The 25,869-nt window shown below is 43.6% G+C and overlaps 1 protein-coding gene across 1 annotated transcript; it reads right to left on the bottom strand.

The window, feature by feature from the left end:
* Positions 1-2,024: 2,024 nt before the first annotated feature.
* Positions 2,025-24,660, bottom strand: LOC128843139 (uncharacterized). Its single transcript, XM_054039713.1, has 6 exons — positions 24,585-24,660; positions 20,384-20,489; positions 14,920-15,111; positions 12,734-12,836; positions 5,830-5,927; positions 2,025-2,220 (listed from the first exon to the last, which is right to left on the bottom strand). The coding sequence occupies exons 1-6, from the start codon at positions 24,658-24,660 to the stop codon at positions 2,025-2,027; spliced, it is 771 nt and encodes a 256-aa protein (XP_053895688.1).
* Between the last annotated feature and the right edge of the window lie 1,209 nt (positions 24,661-25,869).

Genomic DNA, 25,869 nt, shown 5'->3' with positions numbered 1-25,869 from the left:
AGATGCCTCCGGTGGTACTGGATCCAAGGGGGGGTCCTGATCCCCCTGCTCTTGGGCCGGAGCATCACCTGTACTTGGGTCTATGGTGTCAGGTGGCGTGGACACGGAAGCCTCCATGCCCCCTGGCGGAGGCCGAGAGATGGTGGATTCTGGGGCCCTTCTAACCGAGTGACCCGAGCGAGAGGTCGATGGTATTGGAGCCCCTTGCTCCTGGTGGTACGCCCACGGGGTCCAAAATGACCAGTGAGATGGTCCATGAGAGTGGTCCTCTGCCATCTCCTGCCAATGGCCCAAGTTCCGTTCCTCGGCTTGCCCTTGAGGGGGGTATGCCGATCTCGACAGGTCCTCCGAGGAGCGAGACACCGATCTTGACGGCCATGGCGGTGCCGAGAGAGATGAAACGATCCCCGTGGGCTGCGGTGCCGCACGGTACCGGTCCGGAGATGATCTATCTCTGCGCGGTGCCGGCGAACGGTGCCGATGACCTCGTCGGTGCCGGGAGCCGGATCTGGACCTCGACGAGGACCTGGAGTATGCCCGGTGCCGGGAGCGGCCTCTCGACGTCGAGCGTCGACCGTAGCGGTGCCGAGAACTACGTCTCGACGTTGATCGGTGCCGACGATCATAGCGGTGCCGAGACGTAGAACGGTGCCGCGACGAAGATCTTGGCCGCGAGTACGACCGGTGCCGAGGTGATATTCGGTGCCAGGACTGCGAGCGGCGTGGGGACCTGCTTCTGGACCTGGACCGGTGCCGAGGTTCCAGCCCTTGTGATGGAGGGCGCATCAAGGCAGGTTTCCCCTTTGACTGGACCGGGCGGGTCAACGGTGCCGTCGGTGCCAGTGGTTGAGGCGGTGCCGGCTCCGTGAGAGCTATCAAGTCTCTCGCCGCCACGAAGGTCTCCGGAGTCGACGGGAGTTGTATTACCGCCGGTCTCGGTGGAGACGCTATCTGCACCGGACTCAACGGCCTCGGTGCCGGAGTCGACAGTGCTGGAGGCACCTGTTTCCGGTGCTCCACCGGCGCACTCGGCTCTACCCCCGGCACTGGGGGAGCCGGCGTCTTCGGCACAGAGGTCCCCGTCTTATGGGCTTTTTTATGCCCCGGGGATAATGACCGGCATCGAGGTGCCTGCTGCGGTGCCGACGAGGTCCGGTGCCGGGGAGGTTTGTCCGACACCGCCCGCGTTGTCGGCATTGCCGGTGCTGCTGGGGCACTGCGCACCGAGGCGTTAGGTGCCGGGGCCTGGCTCGTAGAAGGAGTGTCCGGGCTAAGTGCCGCCTCCATCAGGAGTTGCCGGAGCCGAAAGTCCCGCTCTTTCTTGGTCCTTGGTCTGAAGGCCTTACAGATCTTGCACTTATCTGTTTGGTGGGACTCTCCCAGGCACTTCAGACAGGAGTCGTGCGGGTCGCTCGTGGGCATAGGTTTAGCGCAGGAGGCGCACTGCTTGAAGCCGGGAGCTCTGGGCATGAGCCCGGGCCCACGGCCGGGGGAGAAAGGGGGCGACGACCCCCTTAGTCCCCTGGACTATTATAACAAATCTAACAACTTTAAAACTATTTAACTATTAAACTACAAACACTAGAACTATAACTATAACTACAACTGCGAATAACTAACTAAGCTAGGGAGAGTGGAGAACAGCTATGCCGCGCTCCACAGTTCCAACGACCGTCAGGGGCGGTAAGAAGGAACTGAGGGGGCGCCGGGTCGGCTGGGGTATATATTCAGCGCCATGAAGGCGCCACTCTAGGGGGCTCCACAGCCGACCCGCCGGTGTTGCTAGGGTAGAAAATCTTCCGACGATCGTGCACGCGGCGCGCACACACCTAATGGAATGGATATGAGCAAGCACTCGAAGAAGAAATAAGAGTTCTGAGATAAAAAACACAGAAGTTAGAGATGTAAGCCTTTAACACACAGAACATTTTTCAAATGAATGCAAGTCTAGCCACATAAAATGTATACAGGATTATGACAGCTTATTCTCAAGTGTCAGGTTGCAAGATTGTATAAGACACCTTTCATGTGTGCTTGAGATAGTTTATACGTACAGGAAATTGCCTCCCAGACATAGCTGGAATGGGGTTGTCCTCTTCATAATCCACATTAGGAATATGACTGTTCTGATAGCCAAACTGGTTACGCTGAGGAGATTGGAGGCTGAAAGAACTGTCTGCTGTTGGAACTGGTCTTCCTGATGGCTGATATGGTATATAGCTATCAGAATTAAACAAACAGGGTTTAAAAATATTTGCAATGTCTAATCAAAATATAAATAATTGTAAATGATGACACAGTATTTGTATGTGTTGAGTTAAAACAATCACCATAAGCTTTTTTTATTTTTGACATTTCACTTCACTTTTAGGCCCCATTCCTGCCAACACTTAAGCATATAAGTACGTTTATGGATGTGAGTAGTTCCCTTTGACTGTAAGCTCTTTGGAGCAGAGACCATATCTACCTCTATATTTGGCACAATGAGGCCCAAATCCCAATTTTGGCCTGTGGGTACCACCATAATACATATCAGGGGTGGCCAAACCGTGACTCACAAGTTGAATGTAGCTCTTTTATGTTAAAGTGTGGCTCGCAAAGCCCCCCAGACCCTCCCCATTCTCTACCTACCAGACTGTGGGGAGTGAGGGGGGGAAGTTTGGGGCTTCTGACCTGTGGTGGGGTTGTGAGACTACGGGCTTCTGCCAGAGATGACTGGTGCCAGCTGAGAGTAGGGAGGCATAATTTAAAGGTTTCCATCCCCCCCAGGCATGCCCCTCCCTTGCCCTCAGTGGCCCCTCCCTGCAACTCCCAGGTGTTAGCTCCAGGTGGAGCAGCAGTGGCAAACTGCTGAGAACTGCAGGGAGGGGTCCACTGCTTTAGCGCTGCAGGGAGAGGCAGCAGCAAAAGCAGGAGTTTTCCCTACAGTTCCCAGCTGTTTGCCGCTGCCTCTCCCCACAGCCGCAGCTCCCAGTTTGCTGGCTCCAACCGCTGCTGTGCAGGGAGGGGGCCTTGAGGCACCATGTGACTGAGCAGGGCCAGCAAACCCTGCAAAAATCTGGGGCGGGTACAAATGACCTGATGAGCCCTCCCACATGTTGCCTCTGGCTTCTGCCTATCGGGGAGAGCGGTCTTAGGGCTTCAGCTGAAGATTGTCATATGTGGCTTGGAGGGTCAGCAAGTTTGGCCACCCCTGATATATATAATGATTTATTAATATCACATTTTAAAAATCAACACAATAAAAATTTCACAAAGATAATACTTACTAAATATGGTCCATATTAGACTAAATATAAAATCAAAGCAAGAATACTAACCATAGAGCTCAAGAAACACTGACCAAATCTTTCTATATTCCTCTCATTTGCCATTTGAATGGAAAGATACTTAAAGTATAATCTGGCAATTTTAGATGATCTAGTCAAATAACTAATAACCTTTTGTGACATTCAATTTCCAAAGCAATGTCTCTCTGGTAACAAAACCAGCTTTCAACAATAAATTTTCTTCAGGAATAATTCTACTTAACATTTTGATAATGTTGTTTAAAAGTTATACAGGAGGTTTTCTCCTGGAATATATAGGCTTTACATAATTTAGCCAAAAATGAGAAGAGAGATTAATTTTTTTGAGAAAAAATGGAGACAGCTAGAGATATTGTAGGTCATTACCACACAACATTTTTCAAATGAATGCAAGTCTAGCCATGTAAAATGTATATACCACAAATTTGGGTTATGTGGTTTGACAGTGTTTGTACTGGAAGCTTCTCTCTCTCTCTTAAGTATCATAAATATGCTCAGGGCACAGAATGAACTGATGTAGTTGGTTAATTTAGCTAGGAGTTAATCTTTGATAAGTATATCTTGACAATTTTGGTATATTTATATATGAGAGCAAGCTTGTACTAAGGACCAAAAGGCTGATAGCTATGCTCCTCTTCCTTAAAGGAAGTTGGAGTTATGCGTGGCTCTGGTAATGCACTGCTATCATCTTGTCCTATTCAGCTGTATTCTAAATGCAGATACACCCTAATCTTAAGTGATGGATAGGGAAGTAAATTTGTCATCATGCTCACAAGTGTCATGGATTTTCTATGCTTTTCTTTCGAGTCTTTTGACTTTCCTCATCTTTCCACTCAATTAGTGATGGAAGAAGAGATCCCTCTACCTGTTAATCCTGCAAGGGGAGAATATTGTGCTGCCAGTTGCCTACCTCATGTTAGGGGAGTGAAGATTCTATTACTGCAGAATCTGGAGGTAGGAGCTCTGGTGTCTGGCAGTTGTGGGGGAGGAGGAAGAAGGGGAGAGAGCATAGCTAACTGAGGGATTTGTGGTCCCCCCCCCCCCAAAATCACAAATAAACCTATGATTTTTGGAGAAAAGTCACCATTATTAATTTACAAGTCTAGTGATCTAAAAGGGCTAGAAACTTAACTTTTTGTTTTTAATGAGAGCTTAGATTAGGTGGAACAAAATTTAACATTTGACAAACCTCATAGATATCTGGAAAACACTAAGATTACCTAGTAATTGAAGATTTAGACTCTAACTTGGTAAATTTAGTCCTATGTGGTAGTTCTCATGGAACATGAACGTACAGAACTATCCTGAAGTATTTGCAACAACAGGTTTGAGTTATGAGAGGACAAAGAACAGTGTTCAAAAGGAGAAAAACCCACCAGTTTTCCCAAACTCTCACAATTCTAAAGCAATGTATCTGATCAACCTAGTCAGTAGCTGCTAAATTATAATATGCATATAAAGATTCAAAAGTACAATTAATGTTAATGCAACAGGTATAATAGCAACCCCTGAATACACTTAGATATCTTAGAACTTCAATGATCCTTAAAAGAAAATGTCACAGAACTGTTAGATTCTGCTTTGTGCCTTAAAAAAAAGAAAAAAGGCTGGAGAGGTAAGGGGAGTGCAGGCTGGGAGTAGAAGGAAAAAGCAGGTAGTGGAGTAATGAGGGGAAGAGCCATTGGACCAGGCAATGAGGATGTAAAAGAAGGACTATAACAATAAAGAATATTTGTTCAGATGTTTGTGCAAAGCCATAACTTGAGCAAATGGAATTCAACTGTGATTAGAAATAAAATTTATTTAGTTTACATAAATTCTTAGTATAAGTTTAATCTGATTTAGAAGGGGTTCTAAAATGGGAACTGAAAATGATTAGAGAGGCATGGAGGGACTTTAGTATGATGAGACAATATAATTTAGAGGAGTGATGAATAAAAAAAGATAACAGAGGTATGCAAAATAATACATGATTTAGAGGAGATAAATCATATGTTTCTGTTTACCCTATCGTAATGCAAGAATAAGGAAAATTCAATGAAATTGAAAGGTTCTAAATTGATAAGAGGAAATACTTTTTTATACAACACATAATTAGCCAGTGGAACTTATCACGTATAGATGCCATCGAGGATTCAGCAAAGCACTGGACATTTATACACCAGACAAGAGAAAGAAGAGTCACATTATTCCAATCTAGAGAGAGAGAGAGAGAGAGAGAGAGAAACTCTCAGGTTTCAAGGCAGCTGCCAATCCTGGGTGGATGGGAGTAAGGAGGAAACTTCCGCTTTGGACAGGTTTTTCCAAAACTGTGCACTATGGGTTTCCTGCATCTTCTGAAATATCTGGTACTGGCTACTGTTAGAGGTAGGGTATTGGACTAGATGGATTAATGATTTGATCCTGTATGGCAATTCCTATACCACTGATAAAGTTACATAGTGATTCTTTCACCCTCTAAGCCAAGGACCAAGTCTGGAGAGAAAATGAGAAAAGAAGGTCTAACAAAAGCACAGCATACCTGTAAACTTCTACTTCACCAGGTGACTGTGATTGCCCAAAACTTTGGCTTTGCAGTTGAATTTTTGGCATTTTAAAATTCTCGGTGGTCCAGTCATCCTGTATAAGAAAGATGAGAAGCGAAGGCTTTACACACCAAGAACACAACAGTATGTTTACAAAAGTAACTCATCAGGTGCAACTTGCTAGCAACTTTGACTTTGATTTTAAAAATTTAGTGTTTACACTTGTATAATTCTATCAATTCGTTTACCAATTATAAAACTCCCTTTTAGTGTATTTGTTGTGGAGATAGTATAATCACCCTTGTCACTATCAATTCATTAACATTATAATAGGTGTAAATTCCACATAACAAATAAGGCTCAATGGACCTGATGCTCCTCTTCCACCGGTATTATAACAATGCAACTCCACTGATATCAGTTACTCCTAATTTACTCCCAGTATAAATGAAAGACAAATAAGTCAACAAAATGACTCTGATAGTGAGGGTCATTTTCATGTTAGTTTTTTTTTTTTTTTTAAATGTGTTTCTCTTTTTCATCAAATGTATTATGGAGGGGGAAAGAGAGAGAGAGAGAAGGAAGAGGATGTAGAGTGGAGGGCTAATATGTGTGAGTAATTGTAGAGTCGCTGGTTTTTAATGCAGTATCTTTTGGTTTTGCAGAGAGATCCTCTCCTAAAAAGGGAATGACAAAACACCAGATCATTGTTTTCATGCAGCAGGAAAGGGAGCAATCTGAAGAATCAAAATACGTACTCTGTAGTGGCAACCAAGCTCAAATTATGTTTCCTCTTCTAAAGCTGCAACAAGTCAGGATCATCAGCAACTTGTTAACTTAACACACTAGCATCTGGAGGGAAGAATTATATGGCCCATCTCCCTGCCAGTGTCCCTAAATGTACAGTTTCTAGTGTTTTGACTGGTCCAATTTTGTCTAATGCATGAAAGCATTGGTTCTGGTTTCCTTATTTAGGCAAATATCCAACTAATGTCAGCGGCATCCTTTTAGTTTTCTCTATTTCTTAGACTGTCAATATTTTCTTTATTGGAGTGTTAGCATCTGCAGCAGAATCACCACCCAGAGGCATAGTTACTTAGGGATACTCTAATTCGTAACCCCAATGGGGCTGTTGTGCTGAAGGGTGTTGGTAGCTTCCAGGAAGCAAGTCTGATCTGTGGGCAATAAAATATCTAATTGCAGCTGATGGGCATGCTGACCATCCTTCATTCTGGATAAATGGAAAAAGCAAGTAAGCTCCTTTATGGAATAAGATAGCTGAAACAATAGAAGCCACTGCCCAAAGCATCAGCCACATGGAAAACCTGAGCACGAATGAACTAAGGGAGAAAAAGTGGGATTTCCATGGGACTGATTACAAATGGAGGGGCTGGGGCATTGACTGGATTGCAGGTAAGTGTGTAGGTAAGGAGGTGTGTCTTTCTCCCCTTTAAAGGCAGAAAGCCAACTGAAAGCAGTCAGGAAAGTGAGAGAAGTACAAGTAGCATGGCCTGGAGAGGAAGCCAAAAGAGCTTCTTTTGAGCAAAGTGCTGGCTGAAAAGGCAGGCTTGCAAATAATAAGCAAGAAAACTGCCCCTGTTTGTTGCTACTGTGTTCAGGTAAACAGGATTTTGTGTCCATTCTTTGTAAATAAACAGGACTGCACCAAAGAAACACCTGACTTATATCATCACTCTCCCCTCCCAATGTAAACAACGCAACAAGGCCCCAAATGTTGGCTAATTGCTCAGGGCAACAGGGCTATTACAGTAGCAGGGATTTTCAGGACTACAGTGCACACTGGCCATGCCCCCTATGCCATCTTTACACCACCTGGGTATTCCCCACAATGGGAAACTCACCAGCTAGCTTCTCCTTTATGGCAGTTTTATAGGGCCATTTTACTGCTTTGGTATCATAATAAGGACATAGCATAGATTAGGATCTGGCCTTCTTTTGCTGTAATAACTTAATTTAAAATAGTTAACACATTAACGTAATATTTTTGGTTTTTAGAAACTAACAATTTGAAGAAATATTTCATTATAAGGTAATACAATGGAGGTGAACGATGGCATAATGCAGTTGCTCTTACATCTCTAGTGAGACTGCTCACACGAGTAAGGGCTGCAGAAGTGGATTCCTAATTTGTAGCACTTATACTTTTCATTCGACAGGTAGGTTATTTACTACTTCAGTAAGGAAAGATAAAGTTAGCATCTGTAGTAGAGCATTGGCCTGCTAAACCCAGGGTTGTGAGTTCAATCCCTGAGGGGGCCATTTAGGGATCTGGGGCAAAAATCTGTCTGGGGACTGGTCCTGCTTTGAGCAGAGGGTTGGACTAGATGATCTCCTGAGGTCCCTTCCAACCCTGATATTCTGTGATTCAAATTCAGCAATAATTATAAAAAAAAAAAAAAAAAATCAAACAGCACCATCTACTGGTGAAAGAAAAACTGTGCCTTATGTATTTCTGTTAAGTGATAAAATAAATGATTTTCTATTAAAATATTTTACAAATGCATTTATCATGGCAGATATCTGCTTTCATTTCTCAGGCAACCAGATTTGTTGTTTGTAAATGAGATTACTTACATGCACAGGTCCAAATAAAAAAAAAAAAACGGTTACTCACTTTCTCGTAACTGTTGTTCTTCGAGATGTATTGTTCATGTCCATTCCAGCCAGGTGTGTGCGCACCGCGTGCACGCCAGCTGGAAGATTTTTCCCTTAGCAGCGTCTGTAGGGTTGGCCTGACTGCCCTCTGGAGTGGCGCCTTCATGGCGCCCAATATAGGGCCTTACCGACCCTCCATCCCCTCAGTTCCTTCTTGCTGGCTATTCCAACAAAGGGGTAGGAGGGTGGGTATTGGAATGGATATGAACAACGCATGTTGAAGAACGACAGTTACGAGAAAGTGAGTAACCATTTTTTCTTCTTCGAGTGACTGTTCATGTCCATTCCAACCAGGTGACTCACAAGCCAAAGGTCAGGAGGTGGGGTCAGAGTCATGCATTGATTGGAGCTCAGCGCGTCCAAAGGCCACATTGTTTCTAGCCTGTTGTGTAATTGCATAGTGCGTCATGAATGTATCGATGACCACGTAGCCACCTTGCAGATTTCCTGGGTAGGGACTTGCACCAGGAACGCCGCCGAGGAGGCCTGGGCGCTGATAGAGTGGGCGGTAATCGGCGGGGCGGGCACTCTCACCAGGCCGTAACACTCCCGAATGCAGGATGTGATCCATGACGAGATACATTGAGAAGAGACAGGGAGACCTTTCATTCTGTCCGCCACGGCCACGAAGAGTTGGACGGACTTCTGGAACGACTTAGTCCTCTCTATGTAGAAGGTTAGGACCCTACGTACGTCCAGTGAGTGCAGCCTGCGCTCCCTATCGGAGGAGTGTGGCTTGGGATAGAACACTGGGAGGAAGATGTCCTGGGCCATGTGGAACTGGGAGACAACCTTGGGGAGAAAGGCCGAGTGAGGTCTGAGTTGGACCTTGTCCTTATGAAAAACTGGTAAGGGGGCTCGGACGTAAGGGCTCTGAGCTCCGATACCCATCTAGCCGAGATGATTGCCACGAGGAACGTGACCTTGTATGAGAGATAGAGCAAGGAGCATGTCGCCAGTGATTCAAATGGAGGGCCCCTAAGTCTGGAAAGGACAGGCTGATGCGAATGGGGGCCCCTGAGGAAATGACTGACTAAAGGGTTTGCGAAGACCGAGAAGCTGTCAGTGCCCAGATGGAAGGAGGAGATGGTGGCTAAGTGGACCCTTATTGATGACGGGGACAGGTCTTGTTGTTTTAGGTGAAGGAGGTAGTCCAGTATGAACAGTATGGGGGCAAGCAATGGCAGCTGACTGCGTTGTCCCGCCCAGATGGAAAATCTCTTCCACTTGGCAAGGTACGTTGCCCTGGTTGAGGGCCTTCTACTACCAAGGAGGACCTGTCTGACTTGGTCCGAGCAGGCCAGCTCCGTGGTGTTTAGCCATGGAGTATCCAGGCCATGAGGTGGAGCGACTCTAGATTTGGGTGTTGGAGTCGGCCATGGTCCTGCATGATCAGATCCGGAACCAGCGGTAAAGGAAGCAGTGCCGCTACGGACATTCCCAGGAGCGATGTGAACCAGTGCTGGGGTGGCCACACCGGTGCTATTAGTATGACTCGGTCCCGGTCCCTGCGGGTCTTGAGGAGCACCTTGTGAACCAGCGGAATTGGTGGGAAGGCATAGAGCAGTCAGCCCCCTCACACGGGAGGAGGAAGGCATCCGCGATGGACCCCAGGCTGTGACTCACGAGGGAGCAGAATAGCTGACATTTCCTTTTGCTGCAAGTGGCGAACAGGTCTATCTGGGGAATGCCCCAGAGATGGAAGATTGAGCTCACCACGTTTGGCTGGAGGGATCACTTGTGGCAGTGGAAGGTCCAGCTGAGACTGTTTGCCAGCGCGTTCTGAACCCGAGAGGTATGACACCTGCAGGTGGATTGAGTGCTCTACGCAGAAGTCCCACAGCGAGAGGGCTTCCCGGCACAGGGGAGAGGAGCGTGCACCCCCCATTTGTTGATATAGAACATTGCCGAGGTGTTGTCCGTGAGGACTGATATGCGCTTGCCTGCTATGTGGGTTTTGAAAGCATGGCATGCCAGGCGCACTGCTCTCAGTTCTCTGACATTGATGTGCAGAGTGAGGTCTGCCTGAGACCAGAGGCCTGAGTCCTGAGATCCCCTAGATGAGCTCCCCAGCCCAGGTCCGAGGTGTCCGTCACCAAAGAGAGAGAGGGCTGAGGCTGGCAAAAGGCACTCCCGCACAAACCACTCGCGGGTCGAGCCACCATAGAAGGGAGTCCAACACCAGGCGGGGGAGGGTTACAATGCCATCCAGAACGTCTCGGGCTGGCTGATACACCGACGCCAGCCAAGACCGACCCTACGGACGCTAAGGGAAAAATCTTCTGGCTGGCGTGCACACAGTGCGCGCACACCTGGTTGAATGGACATGAACAATCACTCGAAGAAGAAATAGAGAATATGGAAATTACAGTGAGTTCCTGTCTGTCCCTTATCTCATACAGGGAAAGTTTATATAGCCATTTCTTCTTTACGTTGCTGGCTAGTACAAGTGGCAATCTCTGTTACTGAAACTGTGTTGTCTATGGTTAGAGAACAGAGTTGTGAGTGAGGAGTGGGATATTGGCATAGGAGGGATGGTCTAGTGAGTAGGACACTATAGACTGGCACTCAGGAGTTTAAGTCCCAGCTCAGTCATAGATTTCCTTTGTGGCCTTGGGCTACTCTTAATTTACCCTGTTTGACAAGGAGTTTGTGAAGATAAAATTCATTAAAATGATTGTGAGGCGCTTTGACACAATGGTGATGAGTGCCATATAAATGTTTAGATACTATCCTAAAGAATGTATCCCAGAACGAAGGCAGGACTCTGTCATTGACTCACAGTGTGCCGTTGGGCCAGTTTTATGTAACTTCTGTGCTTCAGGTCAGTTTAGCCAACTAGTAAAAGACGTTGCTGCACGTTCACTTCAATGTGAATTTAGGATTTGACTCATCCTTGTTCCAAATATAAAATTATAAAACAGGAAGTGGTTGTTTAAAGTATTCCAGCCTCAATACTAATTCAGTGATACATTGTGTATTTTAATTGAATTTATATTATGAATTATGGTAAAACTTCTTAGTATGTAGTACATATGTCCTATCACATGCTTGACTGTTCATCGAGGGAGTGAAGAACAGAGGCAAACTGAAAATTACGTTATGCATAACCATACTCTGCTGGCTAGCCAATGCCAACCAATCCACCCCACAGAAGTGTCTGTAGATGAGAAGTCTCACAACATACGTGGCAGGAGAAAGAAGGGCCACACTATTACAGTTTTACCCAGAGGTTAGCCCTTCACCTAGAATAAATTGAAAGGCAAACTAAATACAGTTGGAAGAAATACTTACATTCATAGCTTATATACAGCTTTAGTCTAAGATTTCATTGTATCCAATTTTAAGGCATTACATTATCTTTTTTCATGATGGGCCAGGCCCTAAGCAAGTACAAATTAGTATAGCTTCATTAATTTCAAAGCAATTATGCTAGTACATCAGCTAAGAATCTGCCCCGATAGATCTTCATTACAACAGAACACGACCATAGAGCTTGAGCTGTTGTCTCTAGATACATATTTCAAGAGAGACGGTATGGAACAAATCCTTGCTAGGCTTCCTTAAATGCGCCCATCAAATTTGTAAACATATCTATTTTGTACATGCGGAACTTAACATGTTTTTAAAATTTGCAGGCAAACAATTTTACTTTGTATTTACAGTAATGACAATGCAGGTGTGTGCCTCATATTGCAACATGACAGGTATATTGTGGGACCAACATGGAAACAACAACACTGCATACGGGTATATTTATGTTTGTTAGAAAAGCAATAAGTAAAGTGAATAGGAAAGCAAAGCACTTTCTCAGCAACCTGAGCTGACTATTTTTAGAGGTCAGTTTTGAGACACACTGGCAGACCATAGCAGTGGAAATCTGCACTACTGCTGTACCTGTTCTGTAGATAAACTGAGGATCTGTTTTTCACAAGCACTATATTCACACATACTTGCCTGTATTCATTGCACTTTTAATGCTGGCTTGTTTCCTCCTCTCACCTGCACTGCTTGGATGCAAGGCAGCATCAAGCACTGGGTGAATGAAGACAAACTCAGATTTTAAGCCTTGATTGTTTAACATACTGGCCTACAAAAATGTATTGCAAATACTGTTTCAAATACTATTCACCAATACATTGAACATTACAAAATCACATCTGATTTCCACTTGAAATGGGTGCATGTGACACAAGCTAGATGGCAAATATTTCACTTTTTTACCTTAGCCCACTGTTGTTGAGAAACATATCTTGAGTTATCACCCAGCTCAGGTACAAACACAGGGTTATGCTGTGACTCGAGTTTTGTTTGTCTTGCCTGTTTCCTGAAATTAAAAACAAACCATGATGTGGAGTATGTTCATGAACATGTCTTTTATGAAAAACTTAGGTCCTCCTTCTCCACTGTACACAGGTACAATATAGACCAGGGGTAGGCAACCTGCGGCATGCGAGCTGATTTTCAGTGGCACTCACAGTGCCCGGGTCCTGGCTACCGGTCCGGGGGGCTCTGCATTTTAATTTAATTTTAAATTAAGTTACTTAAACATTTTAAAAACCTTATTTACTTAACATATAACAATAGTTTAGTTATATATTATAGACTTATAGAAAAAGACCTTCTAAAAACATTAAAATGTATTACTGGCACGCGAAACCTTAAATCAGAATGAATAAACGAAGACTCGGCACACCACTTCTAAAAGGTTGCCAACCCTGATATAGATTAAGAACACTGAATCTTTATTACAATCCTCAACTGCATAGATTAGTATGTACCATGCCAATTAATCATGATAAAAGTGTATTCAGTGGCCGTGGATGTTAACTAAAAACACTTGCTGAAGTAAATTGCAAATGTTGGACTGAGTTTCCCCCTCATTTACACCTGTGCAACTTCATGGACTGTGCTGCAGAGGCTTAACTGAGGCCAAAATTGAGCCTGCTGTATTGTGGAGATATAGAATGTGCCAGACATGCTAAACATTTGTATGCCCCTTCATGCTTTGGCCACTATTCCAGAGGACATATTTCCATGCTGATGATGCTCCTTAAAAGAAACCTAATGTGTTAATTAAATTTGTGACTGAACTCCTTGGGGAGAATTATGTCTCCTGCTCTGTGATTTTACCCGCATTCTGCCATATATTTCATATTATGGCAGTTTCAGATGACGACCCAGCACATGTTGTTTGATTTAAGAACACAAAGAAGGTACCAATATGAGATTTCTAAAGATAGCTACAGCACTCAACCCAAGATTTAAGAATCTGAAGTGCTTTCCAAAATCTTAGAGGGACGATGTCATGTCGTCAGAAGTCTTAAAATAGTAACATTCCGATGCAGAAACTACAGAATCCAAATCACCAGAAAAGAAAATCAAACTTCTGTTGGTGGCATCTAACTCAGATGATGAAAATGAACTGGCATCATTCCACACTACTTTGGATCGTTATCGAGCAGAACCAGTCATCAACGTGGAAGCATGTCCTCTGGAATGGTGGTCAAAGAATGAAGGGGCATACAAATGTTTAGCATATCTGGCACGTGAATACTTTGCAACGCCAGCTATAACAGTGCCATGTGAATGCCTGTCCTCACTTTCAGGTGACATTGTAAATAAGAAGTGGGCAGCATTATCTCCCGTAAATGTAAACAAACTGGTTTGTCTTAGCAATTGGGTGAACAAGAAGTAGGACTGAGTGCACTGGTAGGATCTGAAGTTTTACATTGTTTTATTTGAGTGCAGTTATGTAACAAACAAAAATCTACATTTGTAAGTTGCTGTTTTACGATATAGATTGCATTACAGTACTTGTATGAGGTGAATTGAAAAAATTACTTTTACTTTTTTACAATGCAACTATTTGTAATAAAATAATATAAAGTGAGCGCTGTACATTTTGTATTCTGTATTGTAATTGAAATCAATATTTGAAAATGTAGAAAACACCCAAAAATATTTAAATAAATGGTATTCTATTAACAGAATTAGCAATTAAAACTGTGATTAATCACGATTTTTTAAAATCTCACGATTAATCGCAATTTTTAAAAATAGTTTGACAACCCTAGTTTTGATAATGTTTTTTGATTTAGTCTTAAAGTAGATCAGATACAAAGTGGGTGGAGATTTTGGACTGTAAACACTGTTAATTTAAATCACCAGAAGCTGCAAATAAATTCAAATACCAGGATTTACTTTGCTTTACACGTCACACAAAGTTTGGGTATCTGTTCCATTATATTGAGACCAACTCTTCCACACAATTCTTTTGAGTTGATTTGTAAAAAAATATGATCCTCTATTGAAGTCGTCCAACATATACATAAAATAAGGAGTTAATTATTTCTAGATTCATTTCTTTGATCAGCAAAAACATTTAATTATGTAAAAAAATAACTTACCTAGCTCCTTTAACACTTTTATTTGACTTGTTTTTACAGTAGTAGACACACTGTATTATTACACCAACTAGGAAAGCCAGTGCTACTGCAGGAAGTACAGTTACTAAAATCAAGTCCAAAGTATTCCAGAGTTGTTCACATTTGTGACCCATGTACCAGTAATCTCCCCAGAGGCCTCGGAAGTAAGGACATCTGCCAAATTAAAAAAAAAAAAAAAAAAAAGGAAGTGTGTTTCTTAAAAGGAACTATATTCTAATTAAAAAAAAAACCCCTTCAATAATTCAGAAAAAATAAAACATTTTGTTCTGTTATTGAGTGAAGTATGTCAGGAGTCCACAGATCCATTACTTTTATGAAGCATTATCGATCTTAAAGTTTTATACCGCTGTTCACCACTGTTGTATCTGTGCACTTTCCATGTAAAATCAACAGCAATAGCAAAGTCCATAGGGAACTTCATGGAGTCTTTGGCTCTTCTGCCTTTTCAGGGTAAAAACTCTGCTTGGGGTAGGGTTTTTATAATTTTTTTTTTTATTAATTCACTTTTATTTTTAAAGCTGGTTTCTTTCAGGGTTTTGTTTGCTATTTACAGTTTTTTTTCTGTAGAAGGTGTGTCAGTGTGATGAATGTCATGCTTGTGGTAGAAATGCCTTTTTGAAGATTTTGCAGCATTTTCTAATGAGATTCAAGTCTCAGAGGGGTAGCCATGTTAGTCTGAATCTGTAAAAAGCAACAGAGGGTTCTGTGGCACCTTTAAGACTAACAGAAGTATTGGGAGCATAAGCTTTCGTGGGTAAGAACCTCACTTCTTCAGATGCAAGTAATGGAAATTTCCAGAGGCAGGTATAAATCAGTATGGAGATAACGAGGTTAGTTCAATCAGGAAGGGTGAGGTGCTCTGCTGGCAGCTGAGGTGTGAACACCAAGGGAGGAGAAACTGCTTCTGTAGTTGGATAGCCATTCACAGTCTTTGTTTAATCCTGATCTGATGGTGTCAAATTTGCAAATGAACTGGAGCTCAGCAGTTTCTCTTTGGAGTCTGGTCCTGAAGTTTTTTTGCTGTAAGATGGCTACCTTTACATCTTCTATTGTGTGGCCAGGGAGGTTGAAGTGTTCTCCTACAGGTTTTTGAATATTGCCATTCCTGATATCTGACTTGTGTCCATTTATCCTCTTGTGTAGTGACTGTCCAGTTTGGCCAATGTACATAGCAGAGGGGCATTGCTGGCACATAATGGCATATATAACATTGGTGGACGTGCAGGTGAATGAGCCGGTGATGTTGCAGCTGATCTGGTTAGGTCCTGTGATGGTGTTGCTGGTGTAGATAGGTGGGCAGAGTTGGCATCGAGGTTTGTTGCATGGGTTGGTTCCTGAGTTAGAGTTGTTATGGTGCGGTGCGTGGTTGCTGGTGAGAATATGCTTAAGGTTGGCGGGTTGTCTGTGGGAGAGGACTGGCCTGCCTCCCAAGGTCTGTGAAAGTGAGGGATCATTGTCCAGGATGGGTTGTAGATCACTGATGATGCGTTGGAGAGGTTTAAGCTGAGGACTGTAGGTGATGGCCAGTGGAGTTCTGTTGGTTTCTTTTTTGGGCCTGTCTTGTAGCAGGAGGCTTCTGGGTACACGTCTGGCTCTGTTGATTTGTTTCTTTATTTCCTTGTGTGGGTATCGTAGATTTGAGAATGCTTGGTGAAGATCTTGTAGGTGTTGGTCTCTGCCTGAGGGGTTGGAGCAGATGTGGTTGTACCTCAGCGCTTGGCTGTAGACGATGGATCGTGTGGTGTGTCCGGGGTGGAAGCTGGAGGCATGAAGGTAGGCATAGCGGTAGGTGGGTTTTCGGTATAGGGTGGTGTTAACGTGGCCATCGCTTATTTGTACTGTGGTGTCTAGGAAGTGGATCTCCCATGTAGATTGGTCCAGGCTGAGGTTGATGGTGGGGTGGAAGCTGTTGAAATCATGGTGGAATTCTTCCAGGGTCTCCTTCCCATGGGTCCAGATGATGACCATCAACCTCAGCAACAAACCTGAACGCCAACTCTGCCCACATATCTACACCAGCAACACCATCACAGGACCTAACCAGATCAACTACAACATCACCGGCTCATTCACCTGCACGTCCACCAATGTTATATATGCCATTATGTGCCAGCAATGCCCCTCTGCTATGTACATTGGCCAAACTGGACAGTCACTACACAAGAGGATAAATGGACACAAGTCAGATATCAGGAATGGCAATATTCAAAAACCTGTAGGAGAACACTTCAACCTCCCTGGCCACACAATAGAAGATGTAAAGGTAGCCATCTTACAGCAAAAAAACTTCAGGACCAGACTCCAAAGAGAAACTGCTGAGCTCCAGTTCATTTGCAAATTTGACACCATCAGATCAGCATTAAACTAAGACTGTGAATGGCTATCCAACTACAGAAGCAGTTTCTCCTCCCTTGGTGTTCACACCTCAGCTGCCAGCAGAGCACCTCACCCTTCCTGACTGAACTAACCTCGTTATCGCCATACTGATTTATACCTGCCTCTGGAAATTTCCATTACTTGCATCTGAAGAAGTGAGGTTTCTTACCCACGAAAGCTTATGCTCCCAATACTTCTGTTAGTCTTAAAGGTGCCACAGGATCCTCTGTTGCTTTTTAATGAGATTCAGACTCTGGATTTGCCTAATACTCTCTGGAAGTTTGTTCCATAGTTGGAGCCCCTCCACTGAGAATACTTTGCTTAGCCATACTTTTTAATTTAGATTAAAGTGGATTTGTATGTTTCATTATAAATATCAATTTTCACAATGTTGTATATTGTATGCAGTGTTGTTGTAGCTGTGTTGGTCCCAGGATATTAGAGAGACAGGTAAGTGAGGTGATATTTTTTATAGGACCAACTGCTGTTAGTGAGCGAGACAAGCTTTTGAGCTTACACAGAACTCTTCTTCAGGTCCAGGAAATGTACTCAGTGTCACAGCTAAACACAAGGTGGAACAGATTGCTTAGCATAAATAGTTAACACATATTTAACTACTTATGCTAAACCTTGTGTTTAGCTGTAGCCTCACCCATCCTGTCTCTCTAATGTAGTATATTGTCATTTTCAAATTGCATTGAGCTGAAATGTAGGCATATGTGATTTGCCATATTGATCCATCTAATTAGGTATTCTACCTCCAGGAGTTGCCCCATTTCATTTGTTTAATCAATTGGGCAATGCTATAACTGCATCTGGGAGAAATTCTTTCCCAAATCCTGTAGGTGATCAGATTGTGCCCCAATACATGGCATTAGATTATCATTAATATCTCAATTTGCATAGCTATAAATGTGATTCATGGCCATAAAGTTATCCTACTCTGGTATTTGAGTTAATAACTTTCTGTAGCAAAACATTTCAGAGACTGACTACAGTATATGCCACATAAAGGACTAATATGCTGGATACAAAAGATTAATTTGGTACTTATATTTTCAGCTCAAATGGCTAGATATCTTTAAAAAGGAAAGATGATTTTGAGGATGAGAAGAGGACGCTAGTTTTAGTCTCATTTAAAGAGTGTATTTTAATGGATGTAAAAAGCATCTAGTGCCTTAGGTACACACTTTTGTGTGATATCATAAATCAAAATAAATTAGGAACATAAAATTATGCAAAATGGGGGAGTTAATGTTATTACTGTATGAGAAACTTTCTTCCGTTTTTCCTATGTATTTAAAATTGTAAGGAATATTGCATTAACCTAAGTTTTGGCATGTAGTTTGCCTTTTTGAGGGGATGGGGAGAGGCAATGTCTTCTTGTGTTTAATTATTTGTTTTTGAGGGTGGGGTTAGAGGAAGCAGGCAGAAAACAGAATTAAAAGGAAGCTATGGCTTCAGTCCTACAACTGGCTCAATACAGGCAAACCCTTGCACCCACAAAGAGCATTCCTGACTATGCATTTACAGTACTCCATAGTGACAGAATTGTAACACCACTCTTAAGCTCAGAGCCATCCTTACGCAAAGCACGCAGCTGCGTAGGGCACCAGGAAATTTGGGGCAAATTTCCTGGTGTCCTGCACAGCTGGGTGCTGCTCCAGCCCCTGCTCCAGCCCTGTCCCTGCTCCGCCCCCCACTCCCCTGAAGATTGCAGCCAGGCCAGACCCTGCACTCACCGTGTGGTAAGTAGAGCGACCTGGCCCCAGCCTGCTCCACTCCCCTGGCTCCCAGGCACAGGGGGAGGAGGAAACCGCCCCTCAGCACTTGCCGGCAGCACGGCTGGGAGCCAGGGGAGCGGAGCAGGCTGGGGGCCAGGTCACTCCACTTCCCACAGGAAGTGGCCAGCCCCCTCCTCCATGGAGGCAAGCCCACCCCCCTCCCATGGATGCCTGGGGTGAGGCTCCACACAGCCCCCCCCAGAGGCCTGGGGCCAGTCCCCTCCCCTGCTCGCGCCCATAGAGGCCTGGGGCCAGCCCTCCCCATTTCCCCCCGTGGAGGCCCGGGGGGTTGCATAGGGCACCAAAATAGCTAGAGATGGCCTTGCCTAAGCTAGCAGAAATTTTGTACTGTGCATGATTCAGTTGTTATTTTTACTACAATATCCCAGACAATTAAGACTAAACACATGTGGCATTTGAAGTTTGGGTCAAGATTTTTAAAAATATTAACTTAAATTTAGGCGTCTATATGTACATTCAGGCTCCCAAATAAGTGGCCTAATTTTCAAAAGTTCTGACCACTCAGCAACTCCTACCAATGGTTGCTCTGCACTTTTCAAAAATCAGACCACTTGGGGGAGCCTAAATGTTGATGTAAAAACCTAACTGTAGGCTCCTATATTTTAAAGCCTCTGCCTTCAAGTTCTACTGTTTTTGAGATACCCACCCACAAAAAAAAGCATCTTAAATTCTTGTACTTAAACAGATTTTGCTCAAGCTTAAGATAAAACAGAACATATTTGAGACAATTATTAGCATGAGAAAATGGCGGGTTATATGTCTTCTATGCAACTTTAACAATAAAGTTTATGGCTTACATATGCTGTAAAAAGCAACAGAGGGTCCTGTGGCACCTTTGAGACTAACAGAAGTACTGGGAGCATAAGCTTTCGTGGGTAAGAACCTCACTTCTTCAGATGCAAGAAGAAGAACTTGCATCTGAAGAAGTGAGGTTCTTACCCACGAAAGCTTATGCTCCCAGTACTTCTGTTAGTCTCAAAGGTGCCACAGGACCCTCTGTTGCTTTTTACAGATTCAGACTAACACGGCTACCCCTCTGATACTTGACACATATGCTGTAAAATATAGCAATGTTAGGACCTGATCCTGAATCTGATTATTGTGAACAGCCATCTGTGCCAGTGCAGAGCCCAAAAGAAGACAGGGGTCAACCTTCATGGATCAGATTGCAGGGTCCTCGTTTACTTTATCAGCAATAATATATTGTAGGTGCCTCACTTACATAGCACATCCAAAATACTTACTTGCAAAAAGGTTTGTTGCCTTTACACCCGCAAACAATATCCTTTGGACAGAAGCCTTCTGTATTACCCAAGCAATTACCAAAGTCGGCAATGTCAGTGCAACTGGCTGTAAATTAAAAGAAACACAACCAACACTTCAACTGTAAAGTAATGCAGATGAGCATGCTGGATATTTGTCTGCATCAGAAACTCAGGATTTATGTGAAATAATCTTTAAACTGTAAGTCTTGCCCCTCCTCCCCCCAGTGAATAAGAATTGCTGTTTGATAGTTCTGAACCACTTTGAAGCCTCATTATTTCCTCCTTTTAAACATGAAGCCTTACCCCCACAAGTTATTTTATTCTGAATCCGTATCCTACCGTCTCATTTGTCCTTCATTAGCCAGTAAAATATACCCATCAGATGCAAGTATTATGATCTAATAACTGTGTTGCCATATCTGAATTTCTCTCAATCTGGTCATTTAAACCTTGCTAGACACCAGAAATCACGAGGCCTGCAAAACCTGTTAGAGGATCAGACTTTTACCTTTATTACAGAATTTTTTAGTTAGATTTTTGGTTGACAGTTGACAAAATCAAGACACTGCAATAGCATACTAAATTCATCTAAGTATAGAATCAATGGCAGGAAGTGATGTCACAATGAGAATGGCCACTTGGGGTATATCTTGACTGCAGAAGTAATGATGTCCTGGGGTGTCACCCTCATTGCCGGACTAGCGCCTCCTCTTGGTCATGCTCGGGATTAACTCAAGGCCGACACCCAGGTCCATTGTCGGCACTTTGTTTCTGTTCCAGCCTATGGCTCCTCTCTCAGCTCACAGAACTGCAGCGTCCTCTTTGCGACTCACCCCTCCGGCTGTGTCACCATCCAGGTTTCCTTCAGTGTTTCCCCCTTCTGGCGGGGGTAGAGGGGAGGAGGTATCTCTGTCCAACAGTCCAGCCACTTCCCCTGTGGTGAGTAGGGAGGGACCCAGGCCCACCCACTACTCTGGGCTCCAGGCCAGGGACCCTGTAAATAGCAGCCTCTTGCTGCTCCTCAGTAACCTCCGTCAATGCTGTCATTTCTTGCAGGTACTGCACGCATGGGAGGGACATAAGGGGGGGGGCACGTGACCTCCCAATGTGACCCTCCATGTGACTCCTCCCCACCCCGCCCTCATCCCGGGGCCCCCACGCTCTCCCCGTCCCCTCTGACGCCCCCCTTACCTGTCTAATATTTTACAACTGCATCTGTTAAACAGATGCAGTTGCAAAATAATGCTTTTGGCCCCTGCTGGCACCTGTACTTCCAGGTGTCATTGAAGATCCAGCAGGACCCCAAATTGAAAACTTCTTAAATGAAAGAAGAATAGGAAGGACAATCACCCCACTTTCCCTTAACACACTATCAGTGCCTCCTCTTATGTCCGAACTAAGGTTCTGCCAGCTTACCTTTATCTAAGGGTATGTTCACTACCAACGTTAAAACGCTGCCGCGGCAGCGCTTCAACATGGCTGTGTAGTCGCGGCACCAGTGCTGGGAGAGAGCTCTCCTAGCGCTATAAAAAACCCCAGCCCCACGAGGGGAGTAGCTACCAGCTCTGGTGCACTGCCACTTTGCAGCGCTGAAACTTGCATTGCTCAGGGGTGTGTTTTTTCAGGCTAGAACAGTCTTTGTACCATATACAACTCATAAATCCATCTGCAAAGGATCAAGGAAATATGAAGGCTCCAGATTACTTTAAAGTCCTCAGTCCCATGGTTAGCATGCTCCCATCAGTATATGTTCAAAGTCCAGAGGCTGGAGCAGGAATCAAAACCACTGTTTAAATACCTTCCGTCCCCCTCTTGAGGACTCCTGACCAACTTAACAGCACAATACATAAGTTTGTTAGCATATGTATTGTGCTGTTAAACCCATATAAAGAATGAATGCCCGCCCTAGCCTTAAGGAGCAGAGTGCAGCTCCACCCCACCTCTCCTCTGGGGGGGGCCTAGCCATCCCAAATCTTTCCAGTACTCCATACTCACTAAAAATCTCTTGCTGGTACTGCGTACTGGAGCGTACCTCCCTACTTGCACTCCTGGTTCCAGTTCAGGGCTCTCGAGCTAGGTAAGCAGAATCAGGATTCTTTGACTCTGACAATACCCTGAGCTTCTTTTCCTATCCTCTCCTGGATCTCTGCAAGCTCTCCTGCCTGTCCCCCTTCTGGGATGTTGTCTTTGGGCAGTTCTTGAGTAGCTTGCTGGCAGGATCTCCTTTCAGTCTGCTCACTCCTCTGGTAGCCACCATGCCGCTCTGCTTCCCAGCTACTGTGAGACTTCCAATCAGCAGTGCCTGTACTAACCCTTTGGTCACTGGTCCAGCGTAGGGTAAATAAACCCCAGGACACAGGGATATTAGCAATCTTCACTAGCTATGGATAGACCACAGGATGGGGCAGCCTGCTTCCAGATGCCAATAGCAACCCACTTCTGGATTGGTATGGGTGCCCTCATGTGTCTCCTGGCGCTGAAGGGTCAGGGCAAGTTCCTCATGTAGCTCCATGAAGGTGTCCTTCCTCATGCAGAAGTTCTGGAGCCACTGCTGATGATCCCCATATGCATGACAAGGTAGTCCCAACCACTCTGTGCCTGTGGTTCTGCTCCAGAACCACTGGTCAGCATGGGAATTCCATAGCTATTAAGCTCACATTAGAGGTCTCTCCTTCGCCATGTCTGCATGCAGCCCGCATGATCTCCTAACCAAGACCTCTGCTTCATTCTCAAGCAACAAGTCACTGCTGAAATGCCTTCTCTTTGCCTCCAGTTGTAAAAACAGGTGTTGCATTAATGCCAACAGCTAGAATAGGTCATGATCCTGAGCTGGAGCCATGCCTTGGCATCTGCTGGAATGGTGGCTGCTGACAGAAGTGAGGATCATACAGAGGTGGAAGTACTTTAGTTTACTGCATTGGTGGGCTATGGATTCTTATGTCCAGGAGCCCAGGGAGGATACAAGTTCTCTCACAATACACTGGGAAAAAATGCATAAAGTGGATCAGCTTAGTGCAGCACTAAGAACCATGGGTTATCCCCCCAGAAATACTAGTATCTAGCCTGGGTTAGTGCAGTGCCAATGTGGACACAGATAAAGTGTCGCTTAGCATCATGGACACGCCACATCCAGGCTTCTCATACCTGGCTACTCAGACCCAGGTGAACTGCAGTGAAGGCATACCCTTAGATTCCAGACTCCAGAGAGGCAATAAGAACATCTATTCCATTGCTTTAGGGAGAGTAAGTAGGAAATTAAGAGAGAGGACATAAGATATCATAGAGGGAGGCAAAAGGAAGGAAGGGTCCCCCAAAAAAGTACAATTCTTCCAACAGACCAGAAATTTTTCAAAGATCTGAGAAGGGTAGGAAGTAATTTGGGAGCATTTGAACAAAGGAGAAGACTAATACTGTTTCTACAGCAAACTTATATTAGCTGACAGAACACAAATGGAAATGACTCCTAAAGAACAAAAAAAGAAAGGTAAAGGTACATTTGGATTTTGTTTTTTTAGAGATGTCATGAGAAAACATTAAGGGAGTTAAATAAATAAACAAACAAACTGATTTGCAGTTCCATTAACATGTAGCTAGAGGTGGGATGGATTTCCTTTAAAAACAAATATACGCTTAAGCACTTTGCTGGATTAGGGACCATAGTATTGGAGCACCCTGTAGGACTGAGACCATGTAAAGTCTCCTGGGTAGCCACTCTATGCCGGCGGGAGAGCTCTCACGCCAGCATAATGAGCCCCCCACTAACGAGCGACAGTAGCCATGTTGATGGGAGAGTGTCTCTATCCAGCATAGTGCTGTCCACATTGGCACGTTTGTTGGTGAAACTTTTGTCAGATGGGGGGAGTGCTTTTCCACATCCCTGACTGACAAAAGTTTTACCAACAAAAGTGACAGGTATTTTTATATCTCACATGCCTACTTTTCTATAGATTATCATAACCTTGCAGAATTCAGAAAGCCTAGAATTCTAACAACAACATATACACATTGTTAGTTATCATAATAGCATCCTTACATCTTTGCTTTTTTCCTATTTCAACGTCATTTCCACCTAGCACAAGAGAAGAATGTTGTCCACTAGGACAAAGTGTGAATAGGTAAGCAGGACTTTGCTTGAAAACATCATTTTTCTATATTGCAAAGAAACCTAAATATTTCTTACGTTCTGAAGCCTGTTCAGTCAGCAAAACACTCGACAGTAAGACAATGAGAGGCAAGAAGTCGCTGAAATTGGACATTGTGAAGATGTTACAGTAAGAGACGACTCAAATTCTTCTCCGCTATTTGTTGAACAGCTGTTAAAAGTAACAGCTATTACTTTTGCTTTTATCATAGCAGATCAAAGATCATGGATTTTGAACTTGGTTTATAGCATCCTTCCCTGCACATAATTACTAATTAACCTCTCTCTAATAAACTTACTGCCATTTTTATTAGCATATAAATCTTCTATGGTTACTAAATATGTCTATAAAAATCTTTATTATTTAACCCCTTTCTTTCTGAACTCTTGTAATCATGTAAATAAAATCACGTTAGTGGCATAAAGGGTTAAAGAGATTCAATAAGAACATTTATTTGTTTAGCTCTGTTCTTTCTTTAATGTAGCTTTTCACAACAATTTAGTTTTCTGAGGACTGAAATATTGTGGGTGAAATTTAATGGTCTATGATATGCAGGAGGTTAGAATAGATAATCTAATGGTCCCTTCTGGTCTTAAACTATATGAAATCTATGAAACTGAAGCCTTATTAACACAATGAACATAAAGCATTTCATTAGTAAACATTTTTAGAATTAACAAAAAGATGTATAATGACTGTAGAAAAAAAATCTTTTTCCTATTTGGCACAACTTCTGTGTAACAGTTATCAAATAAGAGAAGAGAAAAAGAAAAAACCAAAATGTCAAACCTAAAACATGCAGTAACATTTTAGTATCTAATATTTCATTTTATAATTAATATTTGTACAGCAAAGATTCCTGTATCTTACTTCACTGACACAAAAGCACCCAAAAAGTCTGTAATATTTCATTTCATTGGACTGGAAGAGGGAGAACACTGAAAGAATACTGTGGCCTGCATCTATCAAGACATCTTGATATCAGTTAGCTATAGAGCTAAGGTGATTCTGGAGGACATTGATCAAAAAGCCATTTACTCAGGAATAAATGCACTAACATTTATTAACATGCTGTCAGGCCAATAATGGCTTCCAAACATTTTCCCATTTGGAGCTTAGAAATGCTGAGACATTTTCATGTAATTTTATGTAAAGGAAGTGGGCTCTCTCTTTAGGTGCAATTGAGCTCTGCTTGATGCATACCCAGTGGAAATAAAGGTGGCTTTACTTTACCTTTTAAAACACACACCTTTCAATCTTGGTTGGCTGAACTCATTTTGGCCCCCACCACAACTTAGAGCACCTCAAGGTTGCTCTCATATG

This window comes from Malaclemys terrapin, chromosome 9 (assembly GCF_027887155.1).
Source record: "Malaclemys terrapin pileata isolate rMalTer1 chromosome 9, rMalTer1.hap1, whole genome shotgun sequence".
NCBI lineage: Eukaryota > Metazoa > Chordata > Testudines > Emydidae > Malaclemys > Malaclemys terrapin.
Note: the sequence above shows the minus strand (reverse complement) of the source record. Positions and strands in the feature narration are given on the sequence as shown.